Raw genomic sequence first — 18161 nt, 5'->3', positions numbered from 1 at the left:
CCACCCCATGTGGTTTTCTCAGCCTAAACCTCCCTGCTCGTGTTCAATGGATGACAGCAGAAGCTTCACATGGATCCATCACCCCGTTTCTCGGTTTTCTGCAGAGCTCAGAGCTAAACCAGGCCAGAATTGGACCAAATCAACCCCCTTATTATTAAACACCATGATAAAACCTCCCTCACTGGAACTACCGAAGACATCAAGGTTTGGAATGCCTTAAAAATACCAAGTTGATCACACTTTACTGCCATGACACCATTTATTATGCAATATGAGTCAAACAGGTGTCAGTGGTTTGGGTCTTGCTAAATGTTAACCACGTGAGTCAACATCCTGCACGGGAGTTTGAAATGGTTTTCCTGGGGAATGGAAGCCCTGGTATTTCAGCTGCTTCTGAAAATAAAGCTGGGGAAAAACACTTCCCTTTGAGAGGCTCCAAGCACAGAAATGTATCAGGACTCTGTGTGCAGAATATGATTTTTGGGTGTGTCTGTCAGAATCCACTGGCATCTGAGCCCAATGGAAAGCTTAAAAAATAAGGAAGTTATAATTTGCAAATATTGAAAGGGACAATCTGAAGCCTTTGTTCTTTTTAAAACCAGAAATTACTCAATCTTCACGTGACTTGCATCATTAATCATTTCTCCAGAAAAAGAAACAACTGTATTTAGTATTTCAAACCCACCACTGACCAGCTGGTTCCACTATTTTAGGAGGATTGAGAGGTTTTTTTTCCTCAAAATAACCCATATAAAACCTGCCAAGTCAGATGCTCAAAAGTAAGAAAAAAGCAAACTCGGGGTATTTGGGCAACTAAAATTCAGCTTCTTGGGCAGCTTTTCATAGCACTCTTTTGCAAGGTTAGGATACATCTGCAGAGCTCCAGCCTCCCTCCACACGACAGGCAGGGCAATGCTCAACTGATGAGCAGCTGTTCCATGAACTGATCGTGGCCTCAAACTTTATTTATTGCCCATTATTAAACCCTGCTCTGAGGGCAGAGTGATCACTTTCTTCACGTGTTTCGTGATCGTGCTCATTAGGAAAGAGCTCCCTGCTGCTGCGTGGTCCTGACTTATCTCTGTGGAACCTTGTGAGATGAGGGAATGCCAACAGCAGAAAACACCTCTTGGCATCCAACCATCTCTTGGTGCACATGTTCCTGTTCCTCCAGCAGTTTCTCCTTCCTTTGTACCCTGCAGCACGTGCCCATCATCTACATGACAGTCGCCTTCCCCATGCAGCTCTGCTGGCCCCTGATCAGTATTTTTCAGGGTTGTCCACAGAAATAGGTGGGGCTGCACCCAGGAAACAGTTTTAAGATCACGAAACTAAAAAATCATCAAAATATTTCTGCACCAGAGCTCAAATCAGGGTCACTCAGGCATCCTTAGTGCTGCCATGTCTCAGCTTTTGCAGAGCTTACTTGACAGCCTTACTACTTAATGTTCAGACTCAAGACTTGGGGAAAAGTCAAGCCAAGTCAAGACAGATCTCAACTTCAGGTGGAAGAAATCTTCCCACCACAGGCTGAGGTCTGCATCTGCTGGAGAGAATTGGGAGTGGGTTTACGGGCACTGCTGAACGAACAGGACCTTCAGATTAATCATTAACCTCGAGCTAAACCAGATTTCAAGTCTAAAACTAGCTGGCTGTAGCTTAAAGCACGGATACAAACTCTGAAGTGGCCTTACCTTATCATTTCTTTCACATAGAAACTTTAACCTTTGAGCTCTCTTGTGCATAAATACTCCATCCAAGTGTCCCGTCTCCACTGAGCGGATTTCAATCGCTTTCTCTCCCCAGCCCATTATTTGATTGGAATGAATGTAGGCTGTCAAAAGGAAGCATTTGGAAGGTGTGTTACAACACATACTGAGCTCAATATTACTCAACAGGTAGAAAAGCTCATCAGATGTTACTCAAAGGTTACGTACACCAGTGGCAGAGCTCTGCCAGGCACGTGCCCGCGGGGATAATTGCCTCTGCGGAGCACTTTTCATCCAGAAATTGTGATTTAAATAGAAGAAGCATCACTTCTGATTTATGTGGGTGAGGAACTGGGCAGTGGTTTGCCTCCAGGGGTTGTGGAGCAGAGTACCAGACAGCAGAGCCAGAAGAGCAACCAAAGGGCTTCCAGCTCCAGCCAGAAGAGCAACCAAAGTGCTTCCAGCTCCACACTCAGTCCCTCTTCCACTCAACGTAGTATTCACTAGTGTCCCAGCTTATTTTATCTTATACACAGGATGAACCAGAGCTCAAATTTTCAAAAAATCACTTACTCTTATTATTGCACATTATAGAAATTTGGTAACTGCACCTCTTATCTGGTTGAGATTTGGTCTTTGATGAACAAAAGCCCAAATGACTCCATTTCCTCCACTTACGGGTCATTTGTATTTAATGTGGGTGGAGAGGAAGGGTTGACTTACCCACAGAAGTAGGCATTTCTCCCCACTGAAGCACCACATCTTTAGTTATCCGTCCATAGGTGTTGACATACACACCTTCATCCTCATAGCACACCAGCATCTCCATCCCGTCTGTTTTAGGCAGGATGACAATGGCATGAGGAGTGATATTGCCCTGAATCTGCAGTTAAAATAAACCCTAAAAGTCAGAATTGCATTGAATGGAGGAAGGCATAAAGGGGGAAGGGAGCAGAGCCTTAGAAACACAAAACCCCCAACCAACCTGAGAACAAAACCCTCCCTCAATTCAACAAAGAGGCTTTGGCTTTTGGAGATAAGCTGGAAGGGGAATAAACTGTCATGTTTACTCTACCACCTGGACACATCAAGGATAAACAGGTTCAGCAATTACAGAGAGATCCCAACAAATATGGTCCCCTAAGACTGGTGGCTGCCACTTGGCTGTAACACAAACAAGTGGCTGCTGAGTCCATCTCCTATTCAAATTAAGGCAAATAAACCCAGAATTCTTCCTTGAGAGATAACATTCCCAGTTCTGCAGCAATCAGTCCCTGGCTACAAAGGCACTTACAGTGACTTTCTACCCATGTCTGCCCTTTCACAGCTAAGACAACAAAACCATCCCAAGTATTTTTCCTTATGCTTCTTGAGTTCTCACAAAAGAGATTCTGCTGCTCAGATCAGTTCAGCAGTTCCTGGGTTTCATGAGTGACCCAGTTCCTCTCAGGCCACCTTTATGCTTCTTGGGCCAACAGCATGGATGGAGCTTAAATGAATCAGTGAGAAAATCCTCATCCACAGTATATTTTGTAGCACTGTTTCTCCCTTAAAAGAGCTGGTGGAGCTGAGAGGTGGTGACCCTGTGGTGAGTCCCTGCTGCTGGGGGGCAGGACTGGGAGTTGTGAGTGTCAGGATGAGATTTGGGACACCTTCATCCTGCACCCTTCATCTGAGCACCCTGCAGTGCCTGAGCAGGAGCAAGGAAGCACTAGTGAGCACAGCTGGGGCACACAGAGAGCTCCATCACTGCTCCATGCAGGTGTGGACAGATTCTCCTTTCTGTGGGCCACATTAACCTTAAACCTGACAGCTTGGGCATGAGGACAGGAGTAGCCTGTGTAAATGATGAAGTGTGGGATAGCTCCCAGCCCTCATTAAGCCAGTATCAAGGAGGCTGGCACTGCAGAATGTCACACCCATGGCAAGATGTCACCTGCCTGGTCACTATTCCCGAGTGCCAACCCTGTGGCTGAGCTGCATGAGCCATGCAGCAGCACTCGCCAGGCTACTCACATGAGATGGTATGTAGATATCATAAGAGTTCCCAGAATCTACATCAATCACATGGAAACCAGTGTGTGATCCAAAGATAACCTTGAGTCTCTGACCCTCTTCTACAGTGAGATCCACGAGCAGCGGCTTGTGCTGGAGATCTGAAAAAGACTTTTATAATCCCTTCAGTGAGTATCACAGAAACCCAGCAAATCCCCACAGCAGCAGCCTGATACGGTTTTGAAATCAGATTTGCCTGTGTCCCCTACTCAATATGTGGTTATTTATTTCCCTGTCTCTCCATTCCCCTGGCAGATGCCTCACAGGGCATTTATTACCCACTCGCTCCGGCCATCCCAGCAGATAAGTTCTCACCCTTGCCAAGATCAGCTCTTTTCCCCCAGGAACCCAAGGCCAGCCTGAGGTTCTGGTCTCTGAAGGAAGGTGACAGCTCCTTTTCACACAAACATGGTCCAGCCAGCCCACAAGGACTCCCTGGTGATGCTCAGAGTAAGGAGATGAAGGTCTGCACCACCACCCTGGGCAGGGATCACTGATCCCCTTTGGGCAGCTGAATTGATCAGATCAGCAAAGACTGACTTATCCCTTAACTAAGATGCTGGATGAAGGCTGGGACCCTGGTGTGGACTGGTCCAGGATAAAGCCTCTCTCCATGGTTTAGGTCCTGAGCAGGAGGTTGAAACACTCCCAGGGAGAGAAAAGGGCTCCTGGCTCTGTGCAAGGACCACTCAGACTCCTAACAGGGAAAATCACTGCCTGGTGTTTTCCATTGTCCTAAAAAATCCCTGCATACAAGGCAAGGAAAGTGTGCTCAGCCCCCCCAGACTGCAGCAGCAGCTGTGACTAGAGCTGGTGGATCCCAGGCTGAGCTCTCCATGTCCCTGAACCCATTTATTCTGGTTATTGTTCAGCAAAAGCAAACGTGACCTAACACTGAGTAAGCCCATTTGTGCTGGAAGGATGGGAAATGAGATTACTCAGCAGGAATGTCTCCAGAAGGTGCTGCCCCTTTTGACTTGTCTCTCAAGAGAGCTTGGGGTGAAAAGTGCTTTTAAGGGTTAAATATAAAAATACCCATTGGCAGGTTATAGAGGAGAAAGGTCTCACTGAAGGAAATGAGGTAGATGAAAAGAGAGAAAAAAAGAAAGAGTGGGTCATTCTCCTGAATTTTGTCATGGAACAGAATCCACAGTGCAGGAGGGGAGAGGATCTTGTGAAATAAAAATGGAAAGTAATGCCAACCTTTTTTTGTACAGTTTGTGAAAAACTGGTCAGAAGTTAAAAAACCAAACAAACCAACCCCAGCTTGATTTTAACCATGGGCATTTGGTCATCTTTCTGCAACCTCCCCAAGTAAAGCCTGCCAGTGTAAGCTGATAGTAATGCTTAACTGCTAGTTGTAACCAGGAGGTATCCCATCTCATATACCTGCCAGGCATCCCAAGGAGCTCAGCTATGTAAGCAAGACACTTCTCTGCTCTGCAGAGTACAGAAATCCCAAGTATTTACAATTACAAATCTCTTTTGGTTAAAAGATACACGTACCTTAAATGCCATAAACTTGTGATATGGTTTAGGAGCCCAAGCATAGATCTCTACAGCATTCTTTAAGGCAATCACCAAGAACTTGATTCTTTCATATTTCACTAAAATAAAAATAAAACCCAATTTAAGAACATTAATTTTCCTTCCAACAAGACTGAACATCTCCAGGAATAGCTCCTCAGGCTGTCTCTCTGTGTACAGTGTGCACCTAATACATAGACTCATAGAATGGTTCGGTTTGGAAGGGACTTTAAAGCTCATCCAGTCCCAACCCCACTGCATGGGCAGGGACACCTCCCACTAGACCAGGTGGAACCTGGCCTTGAACACTTCAGGGAGGGGGCAGCCACAGCTTCCTTGGGCAAATCTCCCCTTTTCAAGTAGATGAATATTTATACATGTAAATATACATGTAAATAGATGTATACATACATGTAGATGAATACCAAATTCCTTTGTGGCTGTGGCCTCCCCATACTTTTAAGAGAAACTGTAAGGTCAGATCTAAGCCTAGAGGACAAAACCACATCCCTCCAGACATTTTTTTGCCACTCACCAACTTTGTAGTGGATGCATCCTTCCAGGTCCCCGACTGTGATCCAGCCCTGCTTCTTCTCCACCTCAGGGTCGTTGTGTAAAATCCTGTTTCTCAGCCAGGAGAGATAGTACACACGCAGCTTGTTCTTCTTTCCTGTGGGCAAAGGACACATCCCTATCAGAGCAGTGCAAATCTGGAGATTTCAGTGCTTATTGTCACTCATAAGAAGATGGGCACCCTCCTGGGTGAGTGGCCTACAGAGCTTTTGCTTCTGTGCCAGGGATCACCCCCTGAGCCTGATCTGAGAGCTCCAGAGCTCCTGGCTGAACTCAGAGACAGTGACAAGCCCATGGCCCTTGTGGTTTGGGCCACGGGTTGAGCTGGAGCCCTAAAACCAGTTTATGGCTAGAGCCAAGGAGACCCAAAAGCAGAGCCTGTTGCTGCCTCAGGGTGAGGCCGCTCACCTTGCTGGGATATCTGCCTGTGCCCTACGCCTTCCCTTCCTTTGGCATGATGTCCTTAAAGGTCTTTTCCAACCAAACCAATTCTGTGATTCCTTGCTAAAGGAGGGTGGGGAGTTGCAGATGAAGAGAAGGTAGAAGGTGATGGGAGCAAACTGCTCTCAGAGATGTTCTTACAGATCTAAAGCCTCTGAATCTGGAATAAACCACCTCCAGCCTCCCCTGGGAGTGTCCCTCTGGCAGCAGTGGGCAGGTTCTGTCTGAACCACTCAGGAACATGGCCAAGAAGGTTAAGGATGGGGTAGGAGCACGAGAGGTGTACCTGATATTGTCACAAGGACATTCAGCCCCTCCAGCACATCCATCTGTTGAAATCTCCTCCTGTTGATCAGGTTGTAGACCTTCCCTTGTCCACTTCGATCCAGCAGCATCAGGCCATTTTCTGTGCCCACCAGCAGGTTCACACCTGGAGAGGAGAAGGCAATGGGCACCAGGAGTCACAGCTGCTCCAAAGAACAACCCCCCCGAGCCTCTGCCACCACCCAGAGAGGGACTGATCCCAGCTAAGGCTGTCATCTCCCCACGAGCACCACGAATCACCCTCACAGCGCAAGGGACTCAGGGACATGAGACTCTCCTGGGTTGGCTAAGGGGACAACCAGAGGCAGGGGCTTGGTTCTGTGATGACCCATTGTCCTGGTTTGGGCCAGGATAAAGGTGATTTTCTGTCTTGTACTTTTGCTTTCAGCTAAGTCTCTTGTAAGTAGTTGCACTTGCTGATATTGACAGCAAGTTTCTCAGACAGTGTCTGCTTCTGGGGCTGATAACACTTGATGTTTATAGTTACTGCTAGAGGCTGGGATGCAGAGCCAAGGACACTGCTCAGTTCTGAGAAACATTTTACCCTCCAGAAGGAATAAAGAGGTCCCACCTGCAGCCCTCCTTTGGGGAGGAACAGACAAGATAGATGCCAGAATTGACCAAACAGAGTATTCCATCCCATACACCTCACACTCAGTATAAATTTGAGGGATCACAAAGGTCAAGCCAGCTTCCTGCCCTTCCTGCTTCCCTTTCTTCACCCATTCCCTGTTTTGCTTCAGCATCCTGGGAGGATTCCATCCCTTCCTCTGCCTGTGGTCCTGATCCATGCCAGCCTGAATCTGTGTGTTCCTGCCTCCAGCTCCCGACTGCTGCCAACCCCAGGATTCCAGCCTGGACTTCCCCAGGGCTGCCCTGCAGCCTCAGTGGTGACGTGAGAGTTATTGGGAGAAAAGGGGGGAAGGAATGTGGGATCAATTTCCCTGTATATTTGTATATATTTAGTAATTTTTCCTATTTACCATTCCTGTTTCATTAAAGCTGTGTAGTTTAATTTCTAACCCATAAGTCTCTCTCCTTTATTCTCTCTCCTTTCTTTATCAGGGAGGAGAGAGAGATTGACAGAGAGCGCCTGTTACTTGGTTTAATTGCCGGGCCAGTGTTAAACCCTGACACCCATTCAGCCAGATGCTATGGGGAGCTATGCCAAGGGGTAAAGGGACATGTTCAGGGCTTACCCCAGAGAGCAGCACAGAGAATCTCCGAGTTGAAGCGTTTCTTGTATTTCCGGATCTCCGGGGTGTCACTATGGGGACGGATGTTGGTGGGGTTGACATTCACCACCGAGATTTTCCGGGCTTCATTCAGCTTGGCCTGTTCCTGTCTGAGCAGCTCGCTGGTGAAAAGGGCTGCCAGGGAAACACAACAGAACAGAGAGGTGTGAGGGATTATTGCAGGCCCCCGCTTCTCTTCATTTTGTAATTTTTGTGAAGAGGAAGACAAGACTTGGTTTGGTTTCTGGTCTCGCCGCTGCGTTAAGAGCTATTGGGTTGAAGAGGGAACATGGGGATGTCCTTGTGGGTCAGAAAAACCATCAAACCTGTCAGCAGGTGATGTCCCCAGAACTCCAGCCCTGCCCACCAAGCTGACCAGCACTATTCACTGCCCGCTTTCCAATGACTTCTGAGCACCTGCCAGATTTTTGGAGCAATTACCAGCTCACAGTCTTGCCAGGAATGTTTCTCCTGGCTGCCTGGGCAGATGGGTGGGTGGATTTTTGCTGTTCCCTGTTTTCACCTAGACCTTTGTTGTGGAATTTCACTGGTATAGGTAGGAGGAGTTGGACAGAGAGCACAAGGATGAAGACGCAAGCAACATTTTTATACAAGAGTAAGTGAAACGTGGAAGAGGTTCAGTGGGGTTGCTCAGTCTCCATGACTTGGTTTCCACAGGGCCCTCCCCTCTCAAACTTTTCCCATTGCCACCTACCAGTAGCAGATGACTCTTCATCCTCATCTTCATCTTCATCAGTAGGAGAGGTCTGATACACTCTGGTGTCCACGAAGGGGGTGAAAGAGGCTTTGGTGCTACTTCCCATACCATACTGGAACATAAACAGGAAAGAGAGAGCTCAGAGCACACAAGTATCAGCAATTTTGTGTCTGTGTCTGTATGTGAGGCTTCCTCATTAGCAGACCCAGTGCCTTTTTCAAGCCCTCTGTGAACATCTGCTTCTCCTCCCCAGAACTCATCAGGACAAACATGAAAATTGGATTTGTGAGTGTCCACAAGCAACAGCAAACAAGAGGAGCAGGGCCCCACTCTGCTCTCTTCTCACAGGCAGAAGCCCAGCCCAGCCATGAGTCTGGTTAGAGGAGAAACTGTAGGGCCAGAGCCAAAAATCAGTGCAGGTAAAAAAACCAACTTCTCTGCATGGAACACACATTTGGGTTCACTCTTCCCACTCTCCCACTGTACACTGAGGTTGGCTGGATGGCACTGGGACCACCTCGAAAGCCCTGGCATGGACCAACAACAACCAGAGCTGGAAAACTGAGACCATTGCTTTCCTTCTGCCCACGCCAAATGTAAACTACCACAGTCTGAGCAAGCATTTTATTTCAACAAGCTGTGGGAGTGTATTTTGGGACCTGTAAAGTGTAGGCAGAAGAGCTCATCCAGCCATAATACCCTCTGCTTTTACCACCCATCAGCTAGGGATTTGCTGGGCTTAGCCCAAAATATTGATTCCCCTGGAAGAGTGGGAGAAGTCAGCTCTGTAGCAAAAAGCTCTCTATTTTTCATCTGGCTGCTCCAGTTTTGGGAGGGCCTGAAGCTGGGAAAGGCTTGGAGAGAGCTGTGTGATGCTTTAAGGAGGCTTTCTGGATCAGAAGATGACATCTCTGATGTTGCTTCACTCCTTCCCAAGTCTGGTGGGCTTCAGCACACCCCACTGGGACATCATGTACAGAGTGCTGGAGATTTCAATAAAGTGCTTTAAATTGATTAAATTCTGGGTGGGACAGTGGAAAGGGCCATTTCAAAGCTGATAAAATTTAACCTGGAGGTGTCATGAGGATTGGGACAGCCAATACTTTGCCATGGGAAACTGGAGAGGAACAAACAGCAACATCACGTTGCTTTCTTTTTAAAGCCATTACTTTGTTAAGGGAGGAAATGAGGTGAAGACCTTCACCTAAGTGACATGACTCTCCTGCCTCCTTGAGCAGGTTATTTTTCCTGTTCCACTGTCTGCCCAGGGTATGCCTCATGTACACCCTCCAAGAAGAGCCAAAACAGCAGCAAACCCCGAGTTACTCTGCAGCAGCACCTGCTGCTCACATTTCCCTCCCTCAGGACATTTTCCTTCCCTGTGGACCATTTTGTCTAGACTGTACTTTTGCCAAGAAAGGTCGGACCAGATGATCCTTGAGGTCCCTTTGCCCTGTGATTCCTCAGCTTTTGTGTCACCAAGTCACCAGATCCCCAGATGCTCCCTGTGCCCAATGCCACTGCTACAGCCCCTCTGCTGACAACTGCCTGACAACCCTGGGACAGAGGAACATGTGTCATGGGGAGTCACCAGCACATCCCTACCCAGACTGGGCTGGCACCTGTCCTCCAGCAGAGGACAAAAAGATTTAGGGGGGAAAAAAGAAAAAAAAAAAAAAAAAAAAAAAAAAAGGGGTGTAGGAGCATCCTTGTGGTTCTGGACTGCCCAAGGTGGCACCAAGGAGGGTTTGGAGCTGGAGGGAGCCTGGCTTGGGGAGTTGTCATCCATGCCCCACATCTGCCAACATGACACCATGCATCCTGCTCCCCTCCTGGCTGTGTTTCCATAGAAACAGGATGGATTTCCCAAAAGTACACAGTAACTGAGAGCCATGGAACGAGTTAACAGCCTGAGGCAGGAACAGACACTGAATTTACATACACGGTCCTGCCTGTCAGATAAACTACTTTGTGCTTCTTTCCCATCTAAAAAAAAAATCACATTTTTTTTTCCACTGCACTGGATTTCTTTTCTGCAAAGCCCCAACAATTCAAGGAAGGGAAGAATTCAGTATTTACAGGGATGCTTTCCAGCAAGAGCCGTCTGACACCCCTCACCCCAATGCACCATCCACTCCTTTTCTTTGGTCAGGTTCAGCTGTTCTCCTAAGAACCTGGCATTTTAAGAAATTCGAAGTCCATTATTGAAATATTAGGACCTCATCTTCCTCCAGATCCTGTTCCACTGCCTCTAAACCTCCCTGGTGTCCCACAGAGACAGCATCAGGCTGCAGCACGAGGCAGTCCTTGCTCCCTTCTTTTTGCTCCATGAGTCACCTGGAAGCCTGAGAATGAAATCCCCAAGGTTCTGCTTACACCCACTTCCAGCCCAGCCAGCTCTAAAAATGCAGTATCAGAAATGGAAAACATCTTCTTGGATGGTAATTTTGTAAATTAACAGATTTCAACTCAATCCTTGCCAGTGTTCCAGCAGTGCCAGGATGACTGGGGAAGGTGTTACTTTTAGGATCAAGTCTCTCATCACAACTTTTAAAGGCAAGAAGGAAACAGATAAAAACTTGTGGTCCAGTCACACGCCATCTGTTCTTACGTTTCAGAAGCTCACAATTCCAAGTGGTTTTTATTTTTACTCTGATAGTAAAAGTAAACCATGAAATGAGTACATGATTTCTGTGAAAGAGAGTATGATGACAGAACTTTTGATGAATAGCCAACAAAATGAGGAGAAAAAATAAAAGAAATAAAACAGCTTATTTAGCACCAAATGGACTGATTTCTCTTGGGAAAACAAGGGACTGTGTGCCTGGCTCCCACAGCTGGTGCTGGTAAGCCAGAAAAATCAATTCCCTTGTCATTGTGTCACATCTACCTTCTATGAGTTTTTACACCTTATACAATGTTAATTTTCAATCATTTCCCTGTGAAACAGCTACCAGGGAGAAATAGTTTGTCCTGACTGGAAACACATGATTTTAAACAAACGTGACTGGAAACAAACAGTTTAAAATTTTCAAGTTGTGCAGATTTTTTCTCTCATCTGAAGAACTATCCAGAATTTCTTTGGCTTTGTTTTTGTTAACCTTTAGAGTCATGTTAAGTATCAGAGATCTCTGAGGTGGAAGATGGGCCCATTTGAAGGCAATGGCACCATTTGCTCTCATAATTTTCTTGTATTCCCAAGCACCACATCAGTTGGCACCCTTCAAGCCACCACCACCAAAACTCCAGCTGATGGGCTTGAGAAAAGACCTAATACACATTGCTACCCCCAGCCACAGATCCATATAGCAGCAACCAAAGAATCATTAGAAAGAGTTTCTTTACTGAGAGGGTGATCAAGCATTGGAATGGGCTGCCCTGGGAAGTGGTGGATTCTCCACCCCTGGAGATATTTAAAAAGAGACTGGATGTGGCACTCAGTGCCATGGTCTAGTAACTGCAGCAGTAGTGGATCAATGGTTGGACTTGATGATCCCTGAGGTCCCTTCCAACCCAGCCAATTCTATGATTCTATGATTAAGGGTGGAAAAGCCCTCTAAGATCATCAAGCCCAACCATCAACCCAACGCCACCAGATTCCCTTACGCTTCCACTACGCTCACCCACGCAGGAACAGAGAGACGAGCCAAGAAAGCCAGGGAGGAGAGCAGGAAAGGCCCTTTGTGGGGCAGAGAGGTTAATACTTGTGTGAGGTGATGCAAAGGAGAAAGAAGAGCCCCCCCCACCACCTACTTCAGGCACCGAGTCCATGTCCTGTGCATGGGTGGAGACTCGCCCCAGGGCCTCGGTCGGCGTGCCCGCTGGCGAGTGGCTTTGCTGCACCAGGTCAGGGAGATTGATGTGACCTGCAAAGCCATTGCTGGCTGTGTGGCCAGAACGCTTTTTTTCACCAGAGGTCTGCAGAGACACAAGGCATGAGGAAGAAAGAGAAGGGGGCAGGGGGGAGAAAAAAAAAAACAAAAAAAAAAAAAAAAGAGAAAAAGAAGAGAAAAAAAACCCAAACAAAACCACATGTCGTTGGCTGTCCCACCCCCCGTAGTTCCCAGAGCAAGCATAGGAGAAGGACCCTCTCTGTTCCCATCCCCATGCAATCTGGCAAGCAGCAAACCAACCCCCCACTTGAGGAGAAATAAAGATAGGATTAATCACAAAGTCAATACAGAGTCATTAGCCACGTTAACAGCAAGAGAAGCCTGATCACTGTCCTTTGGAGAGGAGGAATCTGGGGCAGATTCTGCTCCTGCCACCATGGGTGCAAACCCCATGGCCAGCTCTCTGCTCAGGTGGCCACCAGCCACAGTGACAGCAGAATCTGACCCCTCTGATCAGCATGAGCCTTGGTGGCTTTGCACAGCTAAGGCAGCGAGCAGCCTGACTGCAGACACCAACACAGCCCCCAGCACATGTTTCTGTGACCCAAAACAGCAGTGAACAGCAGCAGTGTCAGTGGAACAACTGACATCCTGACAGCTCTGCTCAAGGTCCCTGGGGCTTCCCCATGGTTCCCCGTCCTTTCAATCTCCACCTCCTGCAAGAAAAGTGCTAAGTTTCTCCTTTCCCTCCCTATTCTTTTGAGGTGTTTGCCATTTAGATGAATCCCAGCCACCTGGAGCACATCAATGATATTGCTACAGAGACCTGTCCCTTTATTGGGACTAATGGAAAACTCTGTCTGAACAGGCTCACCAAGTTTCTGACCAGTTCTGACAATATTTATCTTCTGATCACTCATCACCATCACTTTCACCCACCTTGCCATCCTGCCAAACAGCAAAAAACCTTGCAAAAAACCCTTTGCCCAAAGCCCACTGACCTCAGTGCATCCATCTTCTGATGGCTATGCTGGTGGTTGGGTGCAAAGAGTAGGCAGTTTGGGTTTCTTACCATGCTACCTCCTCCCAAGGAGGCTTCTTGGCTGCTTGTCTTACCCGTGGCTTTTAAACTCTTGTGCATTACTGTTTTCTCATGGGACTGTGCTGGCAGAGCATGTATTTTACAGCTCTGATGCTTAACACCAAGCTCATTTCAGAACTGGCTGCTTGTCACAGCAGTGACTCTTTCTTACAAGGATATTACAAGGATGGGCAGGGGGGAATCTCTGCTCCTAACGGCCATGGAGAGATGAGAAGAATTGCTGCCCAGCTCCAAAATGTATTGAGAAAGGCAGCAAACATGCTGCAACTTTTTTTACCAACTCCTTCCACTCTTTCAAAGTCGCACTCATTTCCCCCCCTCCCCCCCCCTTTCCTCTGCAGTTATTTTATACAAAATTAAGAATTCCAATCCTGCTCAAGCCTGGTCTGTGTTTGATCTAAACATTCCTCTTTTATGACTGCTGGCTCCAACCTCCATTCCCCTCCCTCTCCTCTCCCATCCCTCTCCTTTACATGCCAGCAGGACAGCATCTCCTCTGTTTCACTAACTGCCCCCTCACCAGGAGACCTCTGTGTTCCCAGCAACCAGGGAAACAGAGACCATCCACAGCTTTCCTCTGCCTCACTCCTGCAGCCCCATCCAGCAGGATTTCTCCCATCACATCCTCACCTCTGCAAAGCCAGGGTTGGGTGGGGGCTGGCAGCTGGGTGGGACTGGGGCTGTGGTCCTCTCCAAGCAGGACCAGCCCCTGGTAGAAGCCTCCAAACGTCCTACAAACACCACTGGGCTCTGATAGCTACATGGTGGGGAAGGTTGGGAAGAAAAAGGGAAGCTTTGGGCCAGGTTGCCAAGAGTATTAACTCACTGCTATCAATTGAAGATAACTTCTGTTGCCTGGAGCTGTTGTGGGATTAGGTCAGAGTGGTTTTATCTGAGCATCCTCCCTGCCTGCCCCAGCATTATTATTCACTGCTGTTTGTAGTTCTGAGAAACATTTGCACTTGTCACATTTGCTCTGAGTGTAAATTGTATTAGGAGGGCACTAACCAGCACAATTTACTCAGTCATTTTGTGTTCCGGACACACAGCACTGTCAGGGCTTTTTTGTGCTTACATGGGCAAAACCTCCTGAAGATGCTCCATGGAAATACTCGTTTTACAACTTACCTCCCTCACCATTAATGTCCCTTCCCCTGAAATATTGCTAAACGTATCTGCATGGGAAGTCTCCAGCCCGTGGGTTGTCACCATTCCCAGGTTGTACGGCTCATTGCTTCCAGGAATTCCTGTTGGTCTGAGGACAGGATGGAAAAGCATTAATGACAGGTGATTATTTCCTTTGATAAACTAGATAAAAAAAATCCTCTGATACAGTATTACTTCAACACACATAAGGCTTTGTTATCTCAACAGGAAGAAAAGCTATAAAATATAAACAAATGTATGGGGAAGTTATTTTTGTTGTCAAAAATATAGTACCTGGGTCAGGTCATTTCACTACAGACAGAGCATGGAGACCAAAGAGAAGGGCTTTTCTGCTCCCAAAGTGCCCTGAGAAGAGCACTGGTGAACACATAACAAGAAGCTGCAGTCCCACTTTACCATACATCATTTTTTCTACTTAAGAAAGTTTAAAACAAAAAAAAAATTCACTCTCCTTTATTCTCCAATCTCAACTACTGAAAGGGGAACAGTGCATCCGATGATAAAAACCACCAAGGGAGGGGATGGGGCCTGGAGGAGGTGCAGGCAGGAGTACAAGTTGTGTCCTGTAGCTCTCTGCAGTTTTCCAGGTGACAATGTAGCCCGAACCCACGATTTTGCCTCAAGTTTATTTCTGTGCTCCTACCTCACGAGAGAGACTGGAATTTATGCTCACACACATTAAATTCTAGGAATGCCTGGAGAGTGGTTGTTGCAGATGGCAAGCAGCCCCCATTACTTTATGATTACATTCCTAGCAGACTAATTACTCAAACATAATTCAAAAAAACCTAAAAGCAAAAACCAAACCCCCTTTGGAGTACTCGGCCCTGCCTCTGCACTGGAAAAAGGTGCCAGTGGTTATGAAGATGTTGCTGAGGAGCCCTGTTCCTTTACACTGAAATGCCATCCAGCTGTTCTCCCTCAGGATGAAGTCATTCCCTTTTTGACACATCATCCCCATGCACACAACACCCAGGGGATCACAAGGGAGCCTGGCAGGGTGAAAAATCCTGCAAAGCAGCAGGCAGGTAGGGATGCTCCCTAAGATGCTCCCAAGTTGATGCTGGGTTGTGATGGCTCTTTTGTGTGTTGGAACTCTGCTGCCCACTTCCCTCATCTGGAGATACTCAAAAGCACAAGTGCCCCATGACCTCTAATGGGGACACAACAGTAAAGTCTGCTCTTTCTTTTCAATGTTTTCATCCACCATGTTTTGCTGCCTGCACAGTGACTGGGCCAAGGACAAAAGTCAAAGGCAAAGATTCTGGATTATTATAATCCTGGCTCCACCAGCTGGCGCTGGGCAGGTAACCAAGGACTGGACTTCAGCATGGCTGGATATGGAGCAAAAGCTCAGAGCTTTAACATGCCAACCCCACGAGCAGGACCAAGGTGTGGGTGAGGTCAGGTGAATCCACCCTAGTCAAGACCCACCTTGCTCATCAGCAGGAAGAGTACAAGTTCACTGAATCTGCAGTGGAAATTATCCCTTTTTTTTCCCCTTAAGCATCTTTACTTTGGGCCAGGAAAAAAGCCTCATCTGAGAAAATTATCCCTTGCAACCCCAACACCAGCCACCACACACTGAGGCACTTTGGAGACGTCCCACATCACAACCACTGCTCCTCCAGACCAAGCCACATCACGGGTGTTTCAGAGCTCAACCCCCCAGAAGAGAGCACTTCTCACATAAGCCGTGGGATGTCACTGACGGGCACGGTCCCATCGTGCATCTCATTTTCCCCATCCTCCTCCTCCTCCTCGCTGCTTTCTGACTCCTCACTGGAGGAGGAGTAGTCGGTCACCTTCTTCAGGGGGCGATTGGTTTCCTCGATGCGCAGCTCCCTCAACTCTTTGGCTAAAGCCGTCAGGTCCTAAAGGGGATGGGGGCAAGGAAAGAGGAAAAAAAAACCATGGCTATTATATTTAAAGCGAGGAGAATGTCACACACATCTCTTCCAAAGCCAATGCTAACAGCACGAGCAACAAGAAGTAGCTTTACAGAGTCGTTACAAACATGAGACGAACGTAAGACAATGTTTGTAGCATGTAGCATTTATTAAACAAAACAAAACTGATTTACGCTCACTGAAAAAATCAATAGCCAACCTCTTCGTTTTCTGTTTGGGACGTGTATGTGCATATATATACACACACTTATATGTATATACACGACAAAATTATATTTGTTGGAAAAGGTGAAGTTCGGTCACCATCATAGTAAACTGGAAAACAACTTCATTCCAAAGATTGGCTCGGAGAATTTCTCCTGCAGGGTTTTCTCTTCTTTCAAACTTTGCAAAGAGACCCCTGCAATTGTATTTATTCTGTAATAAATGCATTTGGGAAGGAAGCAGTGACAGCATCTCCCATGGAGTGGTGCAATCCCCACGGCAAGAGCTGCTTCCCTGGTGAGTCTCCACTGTCGGGCGGCTGCCGAGAGGTGGTGAGGAGCAGGAGGAGAAGCACCCAGCTCAGCCAGAGTTTGGAGTCACAGCTCTGAGTCAGCCACACAATCAAAATAATAATAGTTATAATAATAATAATAACAAAAAAAAAAAAAAAAAAGAAAAAAAATCCCTCAGTGGGACCCGTTAAGCACTTTATGTGAAATGTGGCAGCCTACAAGCTAAGGGCAAAAAAAAAAAAAAAAAAAAAAAAAATTAAATATATAAATGAAAGCCTCGAAACAAGAAGATAGGAGCAGTCCCAAAGCCTAGTAATAATTTTTCAGTTTACCATGACTTTGATGAGGTCTCAGACCCGACAGTCATATAAAATAGACAGTGCTATTTCAAAACAAGGAACATGGCAGGCACCGTGTAGAAAAGAGACTTTTTGTTATCTTACATGCTGTTTATAGCAATGCAGGGGGAAGCAGTAGGGCAGAAAAGCATGAGAGCTCAAATTAGAATGGGTTAGAGAACTCTGTTGCACAAGACATGCACATGACGAACAAAGCATCGCAATTGTCAGTCTTACCATTTCTCCCTATATTAGTGACCGAGGTAGGCATCAGTGCATTCGGTCAGAGATAAAGGATTAGGGAGAAAGAAACTCATTGAAAAAGGCTAAATTCCACAATTGTCTTACGGCCATACTCTCATTTACTGCATTTCCAGTTTACCGTTCCAGCAGTTCCTTATGGCAATTTATTTAATTACGGTTGCAAAGGGAGCTCTTTAAAACCTATCCCGGCGACACGTGAAGGAAACGATGGAAAAACCTCTATGGCTGAGATGCAAACCCAGGTTTATTTTGGACTCGTGAAGCAGGAATATTTGGCAAGCAATCAGTACTTTGGTTAGGGATGATCCCACACCTCCCGGTGGGCTCCCACCGGTGGGCAGCTGCACATTCTGCTCCCAGGAATGCCCTGCCTGCTGATGGAGAGGAGAGGTTCCTGTGGATATCTGAGAGCTTTGCATCAGAGCTGAATATATTTGTTTATCCCAAAAAACTAGTTTTGTTTGGTTT

General features: G+C 46.9%; 1 protein-coding gene across 5 annotated transcripts in view; it reads right to left on the bottom strand.

Annotated features, from left to right (window-relative positions):
- TNIK (TRAF2 and NCK interacting kinase) overlaps positions 1-18161 on the bottom strand; it is a 142958-nt gene that overhangs the window by 1353 nt on the left and 123444 nt on the right. For 4 of the 5 annotated variants that reach the window (XM_071752666.1, XM_071752662.1, XM_071752665.1 and 1 more), the window contains 11 exons: positions 16374-16558; positions 14646-14772; positions 12336-12500; positions 8580-8694; positions 7829-7999; positions 6592-6735; positions 5827-5961; positions 5271-5371; positions 3726-3875; positions 2433-2592; positions 1695-1834 (listed from right to left, as the gene is read on the bottom strand). In XM_071752666.1, the coding sequence (XP_071608767.1) occupies positions 1695-1834; positions 2433-2592; positions 3726-3875; positions 5271-5371; positions 5827-5961; positions 6592-6735; positions 7829-7999; positions 8580-8694; positions 12336-12500; positions 14646-14772; positions 16374-16558 (1593 nt within the window). The remainder of the gene's footprint in view (positions 1-1694; positions 1835-2432; positions 2593-3725; positions 3876-5270; positions 5372-5826; positions 5962-6591; positions 6736-7828; positions 8000-8579; positions 8695-12335; positions 12501-14645; positions 14773-16373; positions 16559-18161) is intronic. The other variant, XM_071752664.1, reaches the window with a different exon arrangement.

This window comes from Heliangelus exortis, chromosome 9 (genome assembly GCF_036169615.1).
Source record: "Heliangelus exortis chromosome 9, bHelExo1.hap1, whole genome shotgun sequence".
In the NCBI taxonomy this organism is placed as follows: Eukaryota; Metazoa; Chordata; class Aves; order Apodiformes; family Trochilidae; genus Heliangelus; species Heliangelus exortis.
The sequence above is the reverse complement of the archived record's forward strand: the minus strand, read 5'-3'. Positions and strand labels throughout refer to the sequence as shown.